Raw genomic sequence first — 24,872 nt, forward strand, 5'->3', positions numbered from 1 at the left:
GACTTCAGTTGAGGAACCAGTTTAAATAGTTGTCCCATAATAGTATAGGACTATTCAGTAATGTACACCGACAACTCTACTAAGCATCGAATCCATCACCTTCAAGTCTCAGTCAATAAAACCACTGGATCAGTGTTCACTAGTATGATTCCAACTTCAATCAATTTACAGCCTGATGCGATAATTATCCATTCCCATAGATGAAAACTGTTGTACTACTAACATTTCTGAACTCTAATAGTTACGACATCTCACTAGAACTTTAATAACACCATGATGTAAATAACTAGTTAGATGAAAATTACAGTTTTAGTTCAAAGATATTTTGTGGAGTTTAATTAAATTTATCATCTGTGCTCATTGCATAATATTGATGTTCACCATTTCCAGTGATAATAACCCTTCCTTTTCTCATCTCTTCTATTATTATGTAATGCCATACAAGTAAAATTTTACCATTTAACTTTCAGACTGCACTTGTCATACGAGATGGTTTAAAAACTGAAGTACCAGCAGAAAGTATAGTCGTTGGTGATATCGTTGAAGTGAAATTTGGTGATCGTATTCCAGCTGATATAAGAATTATCACAGCTAGTTCATTCAAAGTAAGTAAATATATTGAATTTACTTTGATTAAAAAATTTATAGTTGAAACCATGAGTCAATTGAAGCTAGACCACCATGGAAAACCTGGAAACACTAGACAGCCGTTTCGTCTCATTATGGGACTCCTCAGCGGTGCGCATCTACGACCCTGCAGTCGCGAGATTCGAACCCAGGACCTATCACTCACGCGTCAGAGCAATTAACTGATAGACAACTGAGCTGGCCGTCATCCAACGGTGTTAATGTCTGACTTCAACCAACCCAAGAAGTTTGAGCAACCGTTCACCAGTTGTCTTCAATGAGTTGTTATCTCACAACAGACGTGGTTGAACTCCAATGGTCACTGCTTCCCACTAGAACCCCAGGACATGTATCTTAAAGTCATTATAAAATTTAGCTACAAACGCAAAGTCAGTTCTATTAGTTAGACTCTAATTAATAGCAGAAGGGGTTTCGGTGGATATTATAGTAATTTTAATAGTTGAAATCATGAGTCAATTGAAGCTAGACCACCATGAAAAAGCTGGAAGTACTAGACGACTGTTTCGTACCATTGTGAGACTCCTCAGAAGAGTGCATTATTTTGATTAATACAACTAAGTAATGATGTTTTTATTTGACTAATATTTGCAATAAATCAGATGAATTAACAGTCTGATCTATAAATTAGTACTCAAATGGTTATTTATAACTAATACAGTTCTATCTACATAATGAGAAAGTTTTTCTTCCATTTCGATGTCTTGGATTCCCATGTTGTTTGTCTATTTTATCGAACCCATTTTTAGTGAATCCATGTAAATCAAAGGAAATATTGATGAAAATCAAGGTTGAATAAACTAGATAAGCACATTTTTAGTATAAGTACATCTTTGAACATGTTAGGTTTAAGTGCAGTGTGAGAGGTCGCGGATATTGAATATAGAAGAGTCTTATACTAGGACGAAATGACCTTCTAGTGGTTCTAGGTTTCAGTGTTGGTCTAACTTAGATTGGTTCATCATTTTAATGAAATGAAACCACCTCCACAACCACATAGTGAAAATATTGTTTCCAATAAATTCACTTCAGATTCTACACAGTTATATATCGAAATTGATAATCCATAAAGAAACTAGATTTAAAGTGAATATATCATGTTGGAATTTAAGATTATTTGCAAAATAAAATACAACTGCTAGTAATATTATATTTGAAATCATGAGTCAATTAAAGCTAAACTACCATGGAAAACCTGGAATCACTGGACGGCCTTTATGTCTTATTGTGGGATAGTGGATGCGCACTGCCACTAAGGAGTCCCATATTAGGAGGAAACGGCCGTCCAGTTTTGCCAGGTTTTCTATGGTGGTCTAGCTTCGATTGACTCATGATTTCAACTATAAAACAACTTCCAATGTTAAAAACTTGAGGTTTACTTAAATAAGTTTATACATCAAATGAAAATATGAGATTAACAATCAGAACAAATATAGATAATGTAAGGTGTACGAGATGATTATGTAATAACGAATCAGAATTAGATTGCGTAATATATAAAACTATATAGATTAGGTAAGAATTAGGTGTGAAGATAACCAGCCTTTGTCAAATGTTCATTAACGATGCAATATTCAACATTTTCAAGGATTTTCTTATTTATTTAGTTAATTAGTGCTGAATATAAGAGTTTAACTTTCAGCGACGACTTCATTCTTAATCATTCAAGACAATCTGTAAATACACCACATTAGAGCATTCCAAATGATTAGATGAAACGAGCCAAAAATTTAAAAGATCTTGAAATAAAGTCCCCAGCGAGAAATACTCTTACATATGACATTCACTAACTAACAATTCTAGATATTGTAAACATATTGAACATTGAAAGAAAGAAAATCTACAAATTTAGGGATATGTATTCTATCCTGTAAATAAAGGTGGGTGCTACTCATATTTCTCGAATGTTTACATGCATTACAATTATACTGGTACTAAGTTATGTGATTACAATAAATTGAAGTTTGTAAGAAACATAGAGGGAAGCTGTAAGTACCATAACAATACTTATGGTAAAAAAAACGCTGTTTAACATATTTCTCTTGGATACAAAGATCCAAGTTTTTGATTCGTATAACTATTACTTCAACCGTTCAAAGAGTTCTTATTCTGACATATTTAGGCGAATAACTTAACAGGATGATTGTATGACCAGTTTACAGTAAATGAGCTAAAACTGATTTGTTACCGACTGCAACGATACCTTTACTCTATCATACTGGGAGGAGGGGTATTCACGTGCACGAAAGTGAAAACTCCTAGAACATCTTGCTCCAAAAAAACAGTTTAATTGATTCGTGTGCATAGAAAAAGGTGACTGGTCTAAGTAATTTATTCTTCAATCTTGTAGTAACCATATTTACTAAACTGTTAAAATTAATCGAATATGACTGTCGAACCACTTTTACAAGAAAAAAATCATTTTCTACTTTAGGTAGATAATTCAGCATTGACTGGTGAATCCGAGCCTCAATCACGTTCAACAGAATTTTCTAATGAAAATCCATTAGAAACAAAAAATTTAGCCTTTTTCTCAACTAACGCTGTTGATGGTAAGTTATTTGTACAAAATGATACATTTATATTTGAAATTATTAATTTCTTACGCCTGAAATATTTGGTCAAACGATAGCTAAAACATACCACTTATTTACTTACTTACTTACGCCTGTTACTCTCAATGGAGTATAGGCTGCCGACCAGCATTCTCCAACACACTATCTCCTGCGCCTTCCTTTCTAGTTCTGTCCAGTTTTTGTTCATTCTTCTCATGTCTGTCTCCATTTCTCAGCGTGATGTGTTCTTTGGTCTTCCTCTTCTCCTTTGGCCTTCAGGATTCCATGTGAGAGCTTGTCTTGTGTCGAAGTTGGATGATTTCTTCAAAGTGTGTCCTATCCACTTCCAGCGCTTCTTCCTGAGATCTGGTTTGTTCTCTCCCATAGTAGGTTGTTGCTGATAGAGTCTGGCCAACTGATCCAAAGTATCTTGCGTAGACAACTGTTAATAAATACTTGTATCTTCTGGAAAAACATACCACTGAATAGCGATCAACTTCATATTTTGACGTTTCTTTGTTCGATTCCTTCCTTCTTTAATTTCATATTTGTCTAGTCGTTTAGTACTGATTAAATTCCATTGATCGAATCTTCATTTGATCTCTAGTGTTTATTGTGTTTTGCTACTAGATCAAAAGGGTTCGAAATAATGTAGTACCAATGATAATAAGAAATGAAAAGCATTATGAATAAGGTTCAAAGAGATAGAGCAGATATTTGCATCAAGGAATACCAGAATTCAGAATTGAGAGGAGGTTGAATAATGAATGCACATGTAACATCGTGAACAATTCTGAGCTAAGTCACTCAACGTGTACAGCTACTTATCGCAGTTATTATGCGAACCTTAACCAGATGGGTTTGATTTACCAGCATGGATAAGAGCAATAAGCACTGAATATAAAAACAAACACCATTTTTTAGTTTTGCCCCTGTTGCTTCTTTTCCAAACCTATCTTTACACCATCACTAACCTTCGTCTAGGTAAGTGGTAGCTGAGCGTACGCAACATTTGTCCTAAAAATCTCAATCAGTGAAAACGTACAAACTCACTAACCAACCTGGCACCTCTACATAGTGTTCTGTGCCTAACCTCAACATTCATATCTCAGTTGTTTTAAAAAAGGCACCTTTTAACCAAAACCTGTAACCTGTGTATGTCTTCTACTTTGCCTAGACGAATAACCAAACATAATGGTGTTCATCGTTCACTACTTCAATGAAACGTAATTAACACTTGAAAGACAGTAAAAGATGCAATTTACTTCATCAATTATAAACTGAGTTCCACGTATTATTAGTTTATGATCTTTGGCTAAATATCAGTATATGGCAGAGGAATTTCATTAAAATCATGGACCGATCAGTGTTAGACAACTACTGGAAACGTAGAAGTACTGGAAAGCTGTTTGTTCTAGTATAAGACTTCTCGGCAGTGCTTATCCACAATCCTACATGAAGGACTGAGAAATAGGACCTATGGTCTCGCACACCAATGCGAGCCGGTTTCCAACGCTGTTAATATTTAACTCCAATCAATCCACGACATTGTATGACCATCTTCCATTGTCTTAGGTAGGTAACTGCCTCAAGCTCGACATGGATCAGTTCAACTAGTCACGGTTTCTCAGTGGAACTTCGAGAATTCCCACTCAAATCTAGTCACCAGTGAGCACATGATAATTATCAATATGAGGTTGTGGAGATTGTTGAGTTTCACTGAATGTTCCAGTTTCATTTTGAATGTTTTTACATCAATACATATTTACAGTACATTAAAATAATAGCTTAACAATTTACTAAGAATGCCTAGTTATACTACAATTTCACTCTTAATAAAACTAATTAGTGAATAGTAAACAAAGATGGATAGTGGCTAGCAGTGGAATCCAGTTTGACGCTCATCACTAGCCACTATCCATCTCTGCTCACAACGCTTGTGAATTAAGGCTAATATTGAGGCAATACGCACAGTATGCACATATGCCAATTAGAGACTGACCAGTTGCAGTCCTAAACATCAATGAGAAGATTCAAACAAACGATACTAATTGAATTTAATTAGTGAATATTTATTAAAATGGTACATCATAAACTTCTTTTTAAAATATATTAATACATATTACTTTGATGTTTAGGTACATGCCGTGGTATTGTAATCAGTACAGGTGATCGTACTGTTATGGGTCGTATTGCAAATTTAGCTTCTGGTTTAGAACTTGGCGAAACTCCAATACATAAAGAAATCAATCATTTTATTCATCTAATTACAGCTGTTGCAATGGTTCTTGGTGTAACATTCTTTATTATTGCCTTTATTTTGGGTTATCGTTGGCTTGAAGCTGTGATCTTCTTAATTGGTATCATTGTAGCTAATGTTCCAGAAGGTCTTTTAGCTACTGTTACAGTATGTTTTTTTTAATAATTTTACTGAAGTGTTATTCTGTGTTTTTCTTTTTTGATTCATTCTAGGAAATTATCAGAAGGGGTTTTTGTGGAGATTTAGTATTTTCATAGTTGAAAGCATGAGTCAATTGAAGCTAGACCATCATGGAAGACCTGGAAGCATAGGACGGCCATTTTGTCCTATAATGGGACTCCTCAGCAGTGCGCATCCACGATCCCGCACTCGCGAGATTCAAACCCAGGACCTACCAGTCTCGAGCCAGAGCCCTTAATCGGCTCGGTGGTCTATCGTTTAAGGGCTCTGGCACGAGACTGGTAGGTCCTGGGTTCGAATCTCACGAGTGCGGGGTCGTGGAAATGTTCCTATTTTTGAATTGAAACGTTGAAGATCTTATGTTATAGTTTACATTACGGATTGATCTTAGGTAGACAACAAATGAATACTAGGAAGTATGGAATAGCTGTTTTATTCAATTATAGGACTCATCAACAATGGACATTCACATCTGAACCCAAGACCTTAATACCTTGTTGAGACCGCCTAAAATTTAAACCACTGAGCTGTTAGCCAATTATTTATGTATTTAATTTCAGTCAATTTGTGATAGCGAAAAACTATCTTGACAAATGACCGCCTCATACTCGACATTGATGAACTCTTGGCTCTTAGTTTAACTGCCTGTAGTGGTTATTTGGATCTACTGCTGAGGAGTCCCATAGAAGAACAAATACTTTTGTTGTTGATTTCTGGTTTTTAATGGTAATACAACTAAGATCAGTCTGTGACGTAACCCACATGATTCAACAATCTTCCCAAACTACCTTATTATTAAAGATCGTATTTCCTGAATTAATCGATAACTTTGAACTACAACAATTTATGGAATGTTATTCATCGAAAGCGAAATTATTAATGTATCACATTTGAAATACATACCACTGAAGTTTTCCAGCAACAAATTATAAAGATACTACTAATTCCAACGTGACGTCCTTCATTGTTCCTAAAAGGTTCATACTAACAATTAATCCCTCGATTAGATTGTGTCTTATTATAGTCAGACTAGATGACATAGGAGTTGATTGGAAAAAATCTAGGGGAAGTCAGTTGGAAACATGTTATCAACCTATAAAATTGTTGACTACTGTTCTGAATAATGCCACAAAGTGATAAGAACTTCCGTGTTGAAGTTTGTACTGTATTCTTGACTATAAACAATTTTAGCCTTCGGTAAGCAGAGATGGATAGTGGCTAGTAGTGGAATCCAGTTTGACGCGCGTTTCATCTTATTTGGGACTCGTCAGCTGGATGTATCTGCATCTCAGAGTTGATGTTCAATCTGGGACTCGAACCTAGTACCTTTTATTCTCTGTGTACTATATCAAGTTTATAATTGAATCAATCCCTTCGTAGATTCTAATCAGTGTATAATATACAAATTAATTATTAATTTATCACTTACATTTTTAGGTATGTTTAACATTAACCGCTAAACGTATGGCTAGTAAAAATTGTTTAGTAAAAAATTTAGAAGCTGTTGAAACACTTGGATCAACAAGTACCATTTGCTCGGATAAAACTGGTACATTAACACAAAATCGTATGACTGTAGCTCATATGTGGTTTGATAATAAAATATTTGAAGCGGATACATCAGAGAATCAAACAGGTAATGTTACATTTCTCCTACCCCCTTCTGGTTTCGTTAATAAAACCACACTGGATAGGTTTTTCTTCGTAGTGAACTATGCTTCAGAAGCGAGCAACAAGGAACTCATCTAACGGCTGAACCCAGAACTTTTAGGTCACATAATGAGTGCATGACCTTCAGATCAATGGATCAGCGTCTATTTGCTTACGTGTATTATTTTAATCGTTTGAATAGTTTTTTCTGGTTAGCGTTTCTTTAGAGAGTTGGTTTTCTACGGGACGGGGTCAGTAACCCCATGCCCAACCCTCCTCCTTTACCCGGGCTTGGGAGCGGCAGTAGCCCCTGGAATAGCTACAGGCGGAGTTTTGTTCAGTCAGTAATGTAAATTTAAAGAATGAAATAACCCTCCAAAGTAATCTGAAGTTCGTAAAATACCTTCCTACTTGAAAGAATTTACCTGATTGAAAAATTGTATAACTTTTTTGCTCGAATTGATTATTCAGTTGAGACAATCAAATTATTAACTTCCGTTTAGTAAAAGCGATAGATTGTGACTAGCGTTGAAGTTCATGGGATGCGTTTCATTCTATTTGGGTCACTTCAGCAGGAAGAGACATTCACTCACCCGATTAGTCTAAAATAAATAAGACTAAACACACGTCCTTGATTACACTGTCAGTCATAATCCATTCCATTCATCAAGCATTTGACAAAATGGCTATGTTGAGACAATCCCCATAGAATCCCCATATGTCAACCAAGATTAATCAAAGTTTAGTCAAGTATATCAATAATGGGATAATTCGAAAACTCATCTTTTATTTCGTATTCTACAGGTGCACGTTTCAATAAAAGTTCACCAACATGGACAGCATTAGCACGTATTGCCATGTTATGTAATCGTGCTGAATTTAAAACTGGTGAAGAAAGTAAACCAGTATTAAAACGTGAATGTAATGGTGATGCATCAGAGACAGCTATATTAAAATGTACTGAATTATATGTTGGTAAAGTTATTGAATATAGAGCTAAAAATCGTAAAATTTTGGAAATTCCATTTAATTCTACAAATAAATATCAAGTAAGTAAATACTCTTTTTTTTCATTCGATCCAATTGAAGTATTCATTTGGATGCTTATAGATACTGACTTACTTACTTACTTACGCCTGTTACTACTCTTTGAGGAGCATAGGCCGCCTACCAGCATTCTACATCCAACTCTGTCCTGAGCCTTCCTTTTCAGTTCTTTCCAGTTGTTATTCATCCTTTTCATATCTGCTTCTATTTACCGGCGTAATGTGTTATTTGACCTTCCTCTTTTCCACTTCCATTCCGGATTTCAAGTTAGGGATTACCTCGTAATGCAGTTTGGTGATTTCCTCAATGTATGTCCTATCTACTTCCAACATCATTTCCTAATTTGCTCTTCATCTGGAACCTGGTTTATCCTCTCCCATAAAACGCTGTTGCTAATAGTATCCAGCCAGTGAATGTTGGGTATTTTGCGTAAACAACTGTTTATAAATACTTGTACCTTCTTGACGATGGATGTAGTAATTCTTCACGTTTCAGCTCCATACAGCAGGACTATCTTGACGTTCGTATTGAAGATTCGCACTTTGAAGTTAGTTGACAGTTGTTTTGATTTCCATATGTTCTTCAACTGTAGAAACGCGGTTCTTGCTTTGCCAATCCTCACCTTTACATCTGCATCCGATCCTCCTTGTTTATCAACGATGCTTCCCAGGTATGTGAATGTTTCCACATCTTCCAGAGTCTCGCCATCAAGTGTGACTGGGTTAGTGTTCTCCGTGTTGTATTTGAGAATCTTGCTTTTTCCTTTGTGTATGTTAAGGCCTATCGATGCAGAGGCTGCTACTACTTTTGTTGTCTTCGTCTGTATTTATTGGTGTGTATGAGATAGAAGGGCTAGATCATCTGCGAAGTCCAAATCATCTAACTGATTCTGAGAAGTCAATTGTATTCCGTGTTTCCCCTCAGGTGTCGAAGTCTTCATAATCCAGTCAATCACCAGAAGGAAGAGGAATGAGGAGAGTAGACAGCCTTGTCTGACTCCGATCCCTACTGGAAATGCATCTGTCAGCTGTCATCTGTGAAGTCCAAATCGTCTAATTGGTTCTGAAATGTGCTTATATAGATAACTTAGATTAAGATATGAGGAACAAAGTTTGTACTGAACTCTTCTTTACAGTTTAAATATTTCAATTGTTGTAAATGAATGCATATCATATGTATTAGATTTAAAGAGTAGATAATTGGAAGCTATAAGGAAGAAACTTTGAATTTGCGATTTTTCTGTTAGTGTATAGTCATTGACAAAGTTTTAAGTTCTATTTTAACATTGTTTATTATTCGGTGTGGGATTAATGTAAATCACCTTACTCTCATCGGAGATCAATCACAGAGCAAATACCTAAATTCTAACATTCTTCACTGTAATGATGCGAAACATTCGTTTGCTTACCACAAAGATCATTTGTTCCATCATGATGACATCCGAAGAAATTACACAAAAAATATATACTATACGAATATTGTAATTAACCTATCACAGTCAAGTGAACTATGAGACTTTCTGTTTTACATAATTTGTTAGATAAATACTCAATACGAACGTCAAGACAGTTCTACTGTATGGAGCTGAAAGGTGGAGAACTACTACAACCATCGTCAAGAAGGTACAAGTATTTATAAACAGTTGTCTACGCAAAATACTCAACACCCATTGGCCAGATATTATCAGCAACAGCGTTTTATGGGAGAGGACAAACCAGCTTCCAGCTGAAGAGGAAATTAGGAAAAGACGTTGGAAGTGGATAGGACATACATTAAGGAAATCACCAAACTGCATTACGAGGTAATCCCTAACTTGAAATCCGGAATGGAAGTGGAAAAGAGGAAGGTCAAATAACACATTACGCCGGTAAATAGAAGCAGATATGAAAAGGATGAATAACAACTGGAAAGAACTGAAAAGGAAGGCTCAGGACAGAGTTGGATGTAGAATGCTGGTAGGCGGCCTATGCTCCTCAAAGAGTAGTAACAGGCGTATGTAAGTAAGTAAGTTAGATCAATACACAAATTAGAGAAACTTCCATAAAATTCATGAGATCGCATATAATCTATGGAGGTAATACAGTGAACAAAGTTCGTCATTAAATAAAACCATAAACTATGCGATCTATCGGGATCTTCAATTACAAATTCACCATCAACACTATTGAAGACAGAAAACCAATTGAGTACTTCCAAAACTATTATAAACATTGGAATCAGAATAAAAATAGAAGTATGGTGTACGCTATTGATGTCGACAGATATAAGTGAAATGTCTGGAAGTAGAAGGTTGGGAAGATTGAAGAGAAGAGAATGAGAACAAAGAATGATCGATATGGAAATGAAGAAACAATCAAGTTTGAAACAATCGATGGACATTTTGCAAATGAGTTATCTACTGTATAGTTCTGTGATTTTATATTAGAATACATTTAGTTGTCTCCACTCGTGTTTTCGTTCACTACAGGAGTACTGACACACTCTAAGATGTATAATACGTTTTCTGATGATCATTGTTGTAGTACTTACTTGATGAACAATTGAAAAAGATTATAGTTTAATCTATTACTATTTTATCAGATAAATTTATTTTTCCTGATCATCTTAACCTTATATTTAGTTGTCCATTCATGAAACTGACGACAATGATGAACGTTACTTGCTGGTTATGAAAGGTGCACCGGAGCGTATTATTGACCGTTGCAGTACCATTTTACTTAATGGTAAAGAAAATAGTCTAAATGATGAAATGCGTGAAGAATTCAATAAATCTTATATGAAATTAGGTGGAATGGGTGAACGAGTACTTGGATTCTGTGATTATCGTTTACCAGCTGAAACTTATCCAAAGTAAGTAATGATTATATACAGATATATAATGATACATATATTAGACTAATTTGTCAGATTGCAGCCTCTTTTAGTTAATTAATGACTTGTGTTGGCTTATTAGTTTTAATATAAAGTTGAATCTTAACAAAGGAGAAATGTTCTTTTCAAAATTGATTGGGTGTTATCATCAGCTTTCAACACCGATTGTGTAGTTCTGGGTCAAGTAAAATAATCTGAAATGAACAAATGAATTACATTGGCAAACTGCTTATATAATAGTGTCTAATGTTAAGTGCTGAGTAAGTTCTGTTTATCCACCTAGCAATTGAATCATTGATTCAAATAAATAGACTTCTGAGAGATAGTAGATAGGTATCTAGATTTTATGTTAGTCGTCATACATCAGTAAGGCAATATATCTATTCATAAACGTTCTGATTGTTGCCGTGGAATTCATAACTGTATCGCTTATCATTATATTCCATGATGCTAACATTGTGCTATTCACACATCTATCTCAGTCTTGAAATGAGCATTACGAAAAGAGTATATCACTGTTAGTAAGGCTTTTGGATATGTTATTACCGATACTTAAAACTAAGTATCGGTCAGTAAAGATTGATAGTGGCTAACAGTGGAATCCAGTTTGACACACGTTTCATCCTATTTAGAACTCGTCAGCTGGATGTACCTCCATCTCAGAGTTGATGTTCACTCTGGGACTCCGACCCAGTAACTTTCGCTTCAAACGCCTTCGCGTTATCCACTCGGCCACTGAGTCCTGATAGCCACTTGCTTGTGCGATGGGGTGAAGTTGAAATTTACTTAGTATTGTTTGTTTGGATCTTCCCATTGATGTTTTTAGGACTGCAACTGGTCAGTCTCTAATTGGCATATGTGCATACTGTGCGTATTGCCTCGATATAGCCTAAATTCACAAGCATTGTAAGCAAAGATGGATAGTGGCTAGTGATGGAATCCAGTTTGACACACGTTTCATCCTATTTAGAACTCGTCAGCTGGATGTATCTCCATCTCAGAGTTGATGTTCACTCTGGGACTCCAACCCAGTAACTTTCGCTTCAAACGCCTTCGCGTTATCTACTCGGCCACTGAGTCCTGATAGCCACTTGCTTGTGCGATGGGGTGAAGTTTAAATTCATTTATCTTTACCAAAAATAATCTTGTCTAAAGGAAATAAACTTAATATTTCTGTTTGTCTCATCAGTCTAATTACAGCTTCCACAGAGAACAATATGGAAGTTGTCAAAGATTTGCAGATTCATGAAACAACTATATATGTGAAATAAATGTCTAATCATGTTAAAATATTAAATAAATATTAATCCATATAGAGTTATAGATTTTTGAGTTTTAATTGAGATCATAAATCGATCAATGTAGACTGCTGAGGAGTTCCGAACTAGGACGAAACAGCCGTCCACTACTTCCAGATTTTCAATCATAGTCTACCATTGATCGGTTTATGGTCTCAATTCAAATATTAATCCATTAATCTTATATATTCTGTGGATAATAAGGAAATCGATTCAAAAAGCATTATATGAGTATCCAGGATGGGTATCCAGGAATTCTCCGGAAAACTTGGCACCTTTGAAATGTCATATTGAGTAATTCAAACTTAGACAACCGAGCTAGCATTTAATGATTTACATTTCTAATTACAATCAATTCACGATATTGAACAACCATTTTCCAACTATCTCACACCCGACATGAGTAAACTTCACTAGTATTGGCTTCTTATTAGATGTCTGACAGTTAACTCTAGTTGATCACTAGTGATCATATGATTACCACTACTTTAAGGGGGTTTGTGAGGATTTTCGAAATTTCATAGACTGTATCTATTATTTTGGTACTATTGGATTATGCTCACACCCTCAAGGTTATCACTTTATTTAGGAATTTTAAATTCAATGAAGAAGAACCCAATTTTCCAGTTAGTGGATTACGTTTTGTTGGTCTAATGTCTATGATCGATCCACCTCGTGCAGCAGTACCAGATGCAGTTGCAAAATGTCGATCCGCTGGGATTAAAGTGATCATGGTTACTGGTGATCATCCAATCACAGCAAAAGCTATTGCTAAAGGTGTGGGAATAATTTCGGAAGGTTCAAAAACTGTCGAAGATATTGCAGCTGAAAAAGGCATACCTGTTGAAGAAGTAAGTTCATGTGGACAAATATTTTCTAGATAGTAAACATTTTTTATCGTACATTGTTTGAGAACATGCCACAAAGAAGAGTAGTAAAAGTAATTCCAAGATGCTCGAATATGTTGTGAAATTGTTCTTATCTAAACTATCCAGATGTTTATTACACATGCTTGAAGTTATTACATCTTTCAGAAGATCAAATGTTTAACTGAAATAAAAGTAAGATAATAAGAGCCATTATGTGATCAGAACCAGACACAACAATGAACCATAAATCCACTGATGGGTATTTTAGGTATTTTAGGGTGTTATAGGATTTTCCGTTTAAATTTATTGTGATTTTAGAAATGTAATGTTAAGGTTGGATATTGTCGACAGTAAACTCTTTTTGACTAAGGTTTCATGATATTTGGCACTCGACAGAAAGGTGTACCTGTAATCTTTGTGCTCCCTGACCGATTTAATCCCATGTCACCCAGCGTCATTGTCACAGACGTTACCACTGAGCTATCCTGTGTGTGACTGAGTTGTTGAACTCAGATGTATCTACAATACATTTCAGCTACTCTAGCACCACCTCACACTTCACTATATTGTACTTGAATTCAAGCCACCTAGACTATTTTCTACATTGCAACTTGATCGATGGAATTCAATCACCACTGAAATGGACGTGACATACATGACATTGGTCACAACCACGTGATCAGTCAATTGTAAAGTGATTTCAGATGTACGCGATCGAACACACCTATGAATGTGACTTTAAATCGATCACATCATACAAGGTGTAGTTTTGTTGTATTTTCCACGAACTCACGACTATATTGTTGTCCCATTGTTGGTTTGAACCAACGTAACAGCCGTAACTTTTAGTTAAAGACGTTGGATGAAAAAGAAAACGACTGCACCGCTTCAGTTACATTTGTTTTTGATTTTCCTTAAATCTTCATTTTATCTTCAACCCGTACCTTCCATTACTTCTCCATAGTAATGGATTTTAGACGCCTCCGCAGCATTACTCGATTATATTTGAACTCCAGGACTCGAACCTTTATTATTATTATTTGAACACATAAATATTGGTACAAGGAGGCACCAAATATATATGCGCCACATAAATCTCATTTCATTTGTGTGAGGGCTTGGATACTACGCGGGTGCCCAGACCGAAGCAGGTGGTTTTCTTAGGAGGTCACACCCGGAGCCTTTGACCTAAAAGTCTAACCCACAAGGCAGTGGAGCGTCGTAAGGAGATACAGTCACATGGTAGCTGGTGACTAATAAGTGGTTCATACGCCATTTGTTCGCTCAGGATACTGGAGTCCATGTGCACCATTGGTTTGGAATCAGGGTTTTCCAACTCTCCTAGGTGGACTTTCCGTGTCCACCAACCCATTTAAAGCACCGGACATTCGCTTTTCGTCCTCTCAATTTCGTAAACAACATCCATGGTGCGAGAAGGCAGTGAGTAGGACTTCCCTGGCAGAGGCTGTATACGCGTGACCGTGTGAGAGCATTTCGAGAGAGAGGGCAGGCCCTCCCCACTCACGGCTGTACCAGGGCATTTGGGGGCCCTAGTGCGATGGCGTTTGATGCGAATGGTAATGCGTTTGAATCCCAAAGTGGTTGTCAACTCTGGGATGCAGGTACAGCCAGCTGACAAGTCTTAAATATGATGAAACACACGTCCTGTATTCCACTGTTACCCACCATCCTTCTTTGCTTATAATGCTTGTGATTTAAGACAATATCGAGGCAATCTGCACAGGATGAGCATATTTCAATAAGAGACTGATCACTTGTAGACTTAAACATCAATAGGAAGATTCAAACAAACAATACAAAAGATATTAAGTTTTGATTAGATTAAAAGATTACTGAAAAAGGCATAACTCTAAACAATATCACGATGCTTGAATACTCTGTAGACCTAAATCAATAAAATTACAGTATAGATAGTTTCAGTAATTTAGTCTCATTTTTTTTTAGATCCACTACTGTAAATAGTTATGAATGAGTTAATGATTGCGTAATCACTTGTTGTTGTTGTGTTTTTATGACTGTAAATTAAGATTGACATATTGAATTCATTTGTATCCCACAAGATTCATAACATTTGATAAGTTAAGGTTTGTTTAAAAGTGGAATAAGTTTAGTGAAGCAAATAAAATTACGTAAGTACTCATTCTTAATTTCAGAAAAAACAGTTACGTAACCCTTGATGAAACGTATATTAACATTCAGTTGTTTATAAAGTCACTTTACAAGCATTTCATATCACTGTATTGGATATTATCAAAGTGCATCGTATAAAACTTCTCAACCTCGCGTAATCATGCATATCTTTCTAGGGGTTGAACTCATTACATTTAAGTCATGTAGCGACGAATTTACTGTATAACCAGTAGGTCGGTAGTCAATGGTTCATATTCCCAACTACAGTCAATTAGTGATATTTCACGTGATCACTATCAATCTCTATTACGACAAATTTTACTGTTCTAACATCATGTGGTTATGAACATTCTATTTGTTAATATGAGTTGTGAGATTGTTGAGTTTAAATTGATATAATGAATGGATCAATGTTAGATCACCATTGAAAACTGGAAGCATTGGACGGTCGTCTCACCCTAATATGGGACTCCTTAACAGTGCGCATGCACGATCCCGCGCTTGAGGCTCGTACCCAGGACCTTTGGTCTCGCGCGCGAACGCTTAACCTGCGGATCACTGAGCCAGCATCCAACTGTGTAAATGTCTAACTTCAACCAATCCACGATATTGTGCGACCGTTCACTATTTTCTTCAGTCAGCAACAGCCTCACGATAGAGACCGAAGGTTTTGGCTTCGAGTTCCGCATCCAGGATAGTGGATTCGTACTGTTGAGTAGTCCTATACTAGAACAGAACGGCTGTTCAGTGCTTCTGGGTAGTCTATTCTTGTCAATGTATAATATTTAAATAGAAAAATACTAGTGTTTTCATACACGTTTTTACTGATGCATATTTGTTCAGTCTACATGTTTAAATAAAGTTTTTTGGAGTCATTCATTCCTGATATCCACATACTACACAAGTCAGTCATGTGCAACGGAGAACCTATCAGATAATTCCATCAGTTCAAATTAACATTCGACGTTAGCACAGTGAGAAGAAAATATCGAGATAAATAACAAGGCAAATTAAATTAGTTGAAAAGATTAAACGTGGATGATATGATTCGGCGGGGCGGGGCGATTGATTTCATCAAATTAAAGTACATGGAATGTGATCTGATATTGTTCAAACTACCATGTTCCTATATGAATTCATTATTTATGATAGGGTACTTTGGTTGAGCTTTTTTAAAAACTGATTTAAGCCTTTGTTTCAATAAAAGGCTATTTGAATCACCTCTAAACGCTAAGGTGATGTACACAGGCTTTTTTATATCAAGGCTCTTCAAAACCTCGCCAGTCTTTCATGCGAAGAGGAGAAGAACTACTAGTTTCCTTTACTAGATATACTTGTAAGTAGATATGAAGACACAAGTGAGCCATCTATGTCGATCGATAGCATTCGATCAGAACTAAGAAAGACTTGACACGAATGACATTGATCACTACCCAGTGATCAATTAATTGTGATTACATCTCAGTCCTACAGGAGGTTGGTCGCGGCCCGAATAGCTCAGTGGTAACGTCTCTGGCTGTGAAGGTGAGTGACACGGGATCGAATCCGTCAGGGAGCACACGTATCCTCAAGTATACAGGTACACCTTGCTGATGAGTTCCAAGTAGCACGACACCCGGGTCCAGGGTTTCCTGTTGACCGCCTCCAACCATCATCTTATCTCAACATAGTGCACGCAGTATCGAGCCACCTAGACTGGTGGCTACATTACAACTTGATCGATAGCATTCGATCAGCACTAAGGAGAACTTGACACGCATGACATTGATCACTACCCAGTGATCAATCAATTTTGGTCTATGTTTTACTCTCTGATCATCAATAGTTTTTCAAGTAACTTTAATTAACGATGAAAATTACTGTTTTCATATATTTTTGTATAGAAGTGAATCCCCTAGACGTTTATCATCAATTTATTTAAAGTTTACTGTCTTCTGTACATATTTTTTTACTCTCATTTTGTAGGTAAATCCACGTGAAGCAGTTGCTTGTGTAGTACATGGTTCTGATTTACGTGAAATGACCCCAGCACAAATTGATGATATATTAGTTAATCATCCAGAAATTGTATTTGCACGTACTAGTCCACAACAAAAGCTAATCATAGTGGAAGGTTGTCAACGTCAAGGCGCAATTGTTGCTGTAACTGGTGATGGTGTTAATGATAGTCCAGCTTTAAAACAAGCTGATATTGGTAAGTAAAAGTGAATCAGCAAACCAACAGTATGGGGTCATAAAGAGTGTTAAGTTTCTTATTGAAACCACCAATCGATCAATGTTAGACCACCATTGAAAAACTGAACATACTGGTTGGCCGTTTCGTCCTCCTCAACGCGCGAGACGGATGGTCCTGAGTTTGAGTCCCACTTAAGGGGTTTCGAATGCGCATAGTTGATGAAACGGCCGTTCAATACTTCCAGGTTTTCAATGGTGGTCTAATACTGATCGATTCATGACCTCAATCAAAAAATCATTAAACATTCTATCAAAATATTCATACAGTCCATCAATTTCACTTTTTTCTCTGAACAAACTAACAGAATTTACTTGTAAATTGTATTTATCATGGTCAGGGTTGTACTGAAAACCACGGAACACTCATTAGCTATTCATTGAGAAATTTAAAGTTCTTAAGTTCAAGCTCTTGCGAGTCGTAAGCGTTTACAACAGAGATATCTTATACTACAACAAAGAAATCTATCTAGTACTCCTTGGTGTTTAGTACCATAACTCAGTTGACATCAATTTGTATCAAATAAAACTCCAAAAAATTTGTCAATATCTCTGACTCAGAAGGGATTTTGTGGAGATTTCAGTAGTTTCATAGTTGAAGTCATGAGTCATTTGAAGTTAGCCCACCAAGGAAAACCTGGAAGGACTGGACGGCTGTTTCTTCCTATTATGGAACTTCTCACTGGCAGTGCGCATCCACGATCCCGCCTCGCGAGCGAGATTCTAACCCAGGACCTATCGGTCTCGCACGCGAGTGCTTAACCTCTAAACCACTGAGCCGGCTTCCAGTGGTGTTAATGTCTAACTTCAACCAATCCACGAAGTTGAGCATCCATTCACTAATGTCTTCAGTATGTTGATATCTCTCAACAGACCTGGTTGAACTCCACTGATTACTGATTCTTACTAGAATTCCAGGAAATACATCATGAAGCCAGTCACTAATGAGCATATGATAATTATTCGAGTGGGGTTTTGTGGAGATTTTAGTAATTTTATATAGTTGAAATCATAAGGCAATTGAAGCTAGAACACCATGGAAAATTTGGAAACACCGGATAGCCGTTTCGTCCTATTGTGGGACTCCTCAGTGGCAGTGGGCGTCCATGATCCCGCTTCACGAGATTCGAGGAGTCTAGCTTCAATTGACTCATGTTCTCTACTATATAAAGAAATTACCAAAATCTCCACAACCCCCCCTCCTTCGGCTAAATAGTTGTTTATCTAAAATAGAATAAGTTTCAAAGAAAATAAACTTAGATCTTCATCTAAACAAGAAGTAAACTCAAGCATTTTGTAAAGATAATCTTATGTAATACAAATCATGTGAATAAATAGCTACTTAACTTAAATACATACAAGTGTGATTACTATTATTATTATTATTAATGTTATTATGAATACTTAATCTTATTATTATAAATACCGAATAATAATAATAATAATAATAGTATCCACACGTATATTTATGAATGTTGTCTCTGATCTTGGTAACTAATTAAGAATTTTATTAAGATCATCATTTATGGACGATCTTTTAATGCCAGTCAGTCAGTCAACTACAACGTAGGATCAGGCACATATATGCATCGGTCCAAGTTGTCATACCTCGTTAGCACAACAAGACGAATACCGGATTCATAGAAGTAGTTAATTTAACGGTGGTATTATATATGAGAGAAAGGTTGTATATAAAGATATAGTACAGGAAGGAAGACAGATATGAAGCAATTTTAATCTCATGATTTAAGAGAATACAAATAGTGTATACACCCACACTATTGTGATCGATTCTGAGCCATGTCACACACAGTCTCCAACCATTGGTTACGATAGTATTGTGCACCCCAACCAGGTAGTCTGCATCTACCAACATGGTTCAGACTAGAAGTTAGTGACTTCAAGCACTGATGCCACGTTTTTGTTTGGCCGCCCCTCACTCTCTTCCAACCATCGCCAATACTAGTCAGAATAGCGCGTCGTGGTAATCGGTGTTCAGGCATACGTAACACGTGGCCTTACCATCTCAGTCGATGAAGATTCATGACCTCATCAACTGATTTACCATCATTCCCTAATACCCTGTGTCTAATCTCACTATTACTTACCCGGTGATCCCAGCAGATGTGAGCAATATTTCTGAGGCATCTGTGATCAAATACTAGTAACTTACGAGTATCTTTTAGTAACATTAAAATGATTTTGCAACAGTTCACCTATTTATTAGATTGAAAAGAGGGTTATAAATTGTTATAAGGAATTTAGAGTTGGGGGATTTAGGGTTAGAATTTATAATTAGATATTAGTATACAAGTTTTCACCATGAATGGATATCAGCTGTAATGCCAAAATTCAGAACTTGCTAACCTTAATTTTATTGTTTCATCTATAAGTTGAGGTTTCAACAAAAGCTCCTCAGAGAAAGTTGTCGGAACTCAGGAGACTATTGAAAATATTTTGATGAATCAATGTTCTTTGAAAAATTTCAAGATAAATCTTGAAAATTATAAATTCAGCTTTCATTATCCTGATTGAATCATTAATGATTTTTTTTAACACTATTCAACGTCCCATTTCTGTCAAATTGTTCGTTTAAATATTAACGAATTGTTATTTTTATCAGAAAGGGTTTTGTGGAGATTTAGTATTTTCATAGTTGAAAGCGTGAGTCAATCGGTTAAGTGCTCTGGCGCGAAACTGCTAAGTTCTGGGTTCGAGTCTCGCGAGTGCGGGATCGTGGATGCTCACTACCACTGAGGAGTCCTATACTAGGACGAAACGGCTGTCTAGTGCTTCCAGGTTTTCCATGGTGGTCTGGCTTCAATTGACCCAGGATTTCAACTATGAGAATTGTTATTTCCTGAAGTAAATGATGAATGGTAACTTTTAAGAGCTTTGTGGAACAATACGATACACGTATTTCTTATTGTATAATTGTTACGTAACTTTACTATTCATATTAAGGTTCCTTTTATTATAAGCTTTATTTTGACCCATAGACTGTCACTATACAGTTTGCCGTTCTTGAGTTATGCCCCAGTCTATTAATTACTGCTCACCACACTCACAGACACATTTGACCGAATCTTTTGCAAATGTTATTTTCTATTTTACGGTACGATATGGTCTGTCTGGTTGGTATATAACCCCGGTATGTTTGAGAATAATGATTCATATTGCAAAGGCTGTAATTGCTGTTTTGGACTTAACTGGCTAGGCTAGGTAGATAGCAGGACCGACAAGTACTCTAGACTGCTCGTACGGGTTTCGTGTGTTATTGGCCCGATCAATGAATCACTGCCCCCTCATTGGTGGGCTTATTACGTCATATATTAACTGGGCACTCAGGCCACAAGATATAACATGAATATTCGTAAAGATTTCTTCAACAGTCTTATTATGGTTTACAGAAACTTCTTCATTGTCAAGATCATATATTATCTGATAAATAATCTTATTTTTGGTGCATGAACTAACCTTAAAATCAAAGCTTCTTCACAAAGTTTCACATTTTCTGTCTTTCTGATGTAACAGTGAAAGAAATAGATTACTTGAATCGTTTTGGAACCTGTGTGATGAAGCCATAGTTGTAAGAACAATTGTATGATCTTATAAGCAAAGATTGATAGTGGCTGACAGTGGAAACCAGGACGCATGTCCCGTCTTATTTGAGACTCGTCAGCTGGATGTACCTGCATCTCAGAGTTGATGTTCACTCTAGGACTCGAACTCAGTACTTTTATCTTCAAACGCCATCGCGCTCTCCACTCGGCTACTGAGTCCTAATAGCCACTTGCTATATCGAGGCAATACGCACAGTATACACATATGCCAATAAGAGACTGATCAATTGCAGTACATAACATCGATGGGAAGATTCTAACAAACAATACCAAGCGAATTGTATGATCTATTTCGAGTATTAATTATTTCACTTACACTGTCTAAGTAGAATCAATGACGTTCTGCTGACCAGTGGCACAATGATCTTCAAACCAGTGACTCATTAACAATGAGATAAATGATCTAGAACAATATTTGATGTCTATTAGTCCAGGAATTCAATTTCTTTCGATCTCTTGACTTATAATCAGAATAAAACAACAAAACTTCTATTTGTACGGTACAGTCCCAATTTCTAAACTTCTGCGATAATATGGATTAACTACCTGATTGTACAACACCAAAAATGCGAACATACAACATACACATTACTGTATTGTAGGTGAAGAAGAACTAATCATTAGGTCCATAATAAATTAACAGTAACTTAAATAGGGCCCAGCACAAGAAAACTTTATGCAACCCAAAAATGGCTTACCAGTAGGAGAATACAAAGTTACAAACATTCAGATTTCTATCAACTATACAATTAGAATATAAACAATAATTTCATGTAGAAGAGACTTGAAAGTTGAATGTTATTCAGTATTTGCCTTGTTCTAGCACTTTCTTTCCAATGATCAATAATTAAGAAATCCTGTAAAACTAGAAACTGGCTTTTAGTCACTATCAATGTTTTAAGTTACACTTCTAATCCAATAATCTCCTTATATGACCATATTCAGAATAAGATACTATAAATATCTTCATGTATATTAAATTGTTACCGGTCGTGTAAAATTTTTCTCTTCATAATCCTCTTAATAGTCCTATTGGGATATCTGATGACTTACATCTTTAAATGTGTTTTAATATCAATTTAGAAATGACAATCAGGAAACAATAAGACAACTGAATATGAAGGTGAGGGAACATAAACTTGGCTCAAAACATATTCCTAAATTCTTAGATGATATTTAAGGAAAAAAGCCACAAAAACAAACCAGCGATAGTATTACATTTAATAGAGTCGAGTCATACAATTGATTACAATGGCACAAGAATCCTTCATAAAGGTTTGACTAACAGTCAAAGTCCTACATATATGGGCAAATCCAAATAGTATTGATAGTATTGACAATAGTATTGGCAACTATTATTTAATACGTAAACCTGAACTTCTTATTCCATTTAATATATCACTTATTATCTGAATAACAACAATTGCATTCAACTGTTCAAATCAGTTGTCTTATCTGAATATAATAAACAATTAACTGGACAAAGTAAAAATAACAAGAAAATTCATTCCTTCACTTGGTAATGTTTGTTTGAATCTTCCGTTTGATGTTTACGACGGAAATTGATCAGTCTCTTATTGGCATATGTGCATACTGTGCACATTGCTTTGATATAGCCTTAATTCACAAGCATTATAAGGAGAGATGGATGGTAGCTAGCAGTGGAATCCAGGATGCGCGTTTCGTCCTATTTGAGACTCGTCAACTGGATGTACCTGCATCTCAGAGTTGATGTTCACTCTGGAACTCGAACCCAGTACCTAAACATTTTTGCAACGGGTTGAAGTTTAAATTCACTTGGTAATGTTTGTTTGAATCTTCCCATTACACCAGCGAGTGGCTATCGAGACTCAATAGCTGAGTGGATAACGCGATGGCGTTTGAAGTGAAAGGTACTGGCCTCGAGTCCCAGAGTGAACACCAATTCTGAGATGCAGGTACATCCAGCTGCCGAGTCTCGAGTAGGACAAAACGCGCGTTCTGGATTCTACTGCTAGCCACTATCCATCTTGGTTTATTTATTGCTCCCTGTTTATTTTGTTTATTTATATTCATTTTATGCATGTTGCGACATATTTGACTCATATTACATACAAAACAATTGTGTTTTTCTATAGAAATTCACTAACCAGAGGTGGCAAATAGTCAGTGAAATTTCTCCTCACACCTCAGATCCACTTATGAATATAAACGATCTGTTATCTTAATACACTTTCCGTTTAATACTACATGTGCCTTACACACTTGAGCAAATACCTACTTTAAAGATTGGTAATGTTGAATGGATAAACTATTTGGTATACAAAGATGGATAATGGCTAACAGTGGAATCCAGGACGCGCGTTTTGTCCTACTCGAGACTCGGCAGCTGGATGTACCTGCATCTCAGAATTGGTGTTCACTCTGGGACTCGAGGCAATATGCACAGTATGCACATATGCCAATAAGAGACTGATCAATTGCAGTCCTAAATATCAATGGGAAGATTCAAACAAACAATATCAAGTGTATTTGGTGTACAATTAACAGAAGACCCATGTTCTTATTTATATACGATCATTTTGATATTTGATTATATTTCCTTGAATAAACTTGGACCCAGATTCCTAAGCGAAATGTCACATCGAGTTATCTTTTTAGCATAATAATCGGATATGTAACCGTTTCAATATCAACCCAAATATCCCATTCAATACAATAAACAAAATATTTTTGTAAAATCACTCTGTCTCCCCCTATTTCTTCCTTTCTTTTTTGTTTTTCTTTACACAAGGTGTTGCAATGGGTATAGCCGGTAGTGATGTGAGTAAACAAGCAGCTGATATGATTTTATTAGATGATAATTTTGCTTCAATTGTTACAGGAGTTGAAGAAGGTCGTCTTATATTTGATAATTTAAAAAAATCAATTGCTTATACATTAACATCAAATATACCAGAGATTACACCATTTCTAGTATATATCGGATTTGGTCTACCATTACCATTAGGTACAATTACAATACTTTGTATTGATTTAGGTACTGATATGGTAAGTAATATTCTATTTCATGACAATATATATAATTGATTGCCTTTAAGTTACTTCAGGAGTTTTATGGTTACTGTAAAAGTGTTCCTCACTGATAACCAAAAAAGCAACTGATATCTGTGGCTATTCACGACAGTCAAATTTGAAGTCTTAAATCACTGACTGACAATTAATCTCAACAATTTTCTAGAGAAAATCAATTTATAATGTAAAAGTTTAGGCTAAACAATTTCCAAAAGTCTCCATAGTAACAACCATCTCTTGAGTGCTACTGACTAACTTAGGGGTCAACTCAGAAGCTATAATCAACAAAAGTTAACCATGTAGAGTGTGAAAAAAATATCATGACAGACAGTTAGTGATGTCTTTCCAATTTCACGAGTTCTATGGACTTAGAAATGTAAACCGTTGAGTAATAACTTATTTTCTTGGAGGTCAAGTATTCTGAGGTCGACTCCAAG

The 24,872-nt window shown here is 36.0% G+C and overlaps 1 protein-coding gene across 1 annotated transcript in view; it reads left to right on the forward strand.

Moving 5' to 3' along the window:
• Positions 1-24,872, forward strand: part of Smp_015020 (sodium potassium transporting ATPase alpha subunit) — a gene marked incomplete at its 5' end in the record, with an annotated part of 39,962 nt that overhangs the window by 8,547 nt on the left and 6,543 nt on the right. Inside the window, 9 exons of the mRNA XM_018799822.1 lie at positions 471-605; positions 3,080-3,197; positions 5,339-5,607; positions 7,078-7,276; positions 8,095-8,339; positions 10,958-11,187; positions 13,096-13,357; positions 17,492-17,720; positions 24,155-24,411. Coding sequence (XP_018651572.1) covers positions 471-605; positions 3,080-3,197; positions 5,339-5,607; positions 7,078-7,276; positions 8,095-8,339; positions 10,958-11,187; positions 13,096-13,357; positions 17,492-17,720; positions 24,155-24,411 — 1,944 coding nt within the window. The remainder of the gene's footprint in view (positions 1-470; positions 606-3,079; positions 3,198-5,338; positions 5,608-7,077; positions 7,277-8,094; positions 8,340-10,957; positions 11,188-13,095; positions 13,358-17,491; positions 17,721-24,154; positions 24,412-24,872) is intronic.

This window comes from Schistosoma mansoni, chromosome 3 (assembly GCF_000237925.1).
Source record: "Schistosoma mansoni strain Puerto Rico chromosome 3, complete genome".
Taxonomy (NCBI): Eukaryota; Metazoa; Platyhelminthes; class Trematoda; order Strigeidida; family Schistosomatidae; genus Schistosoma; species Schistosoma mansoni.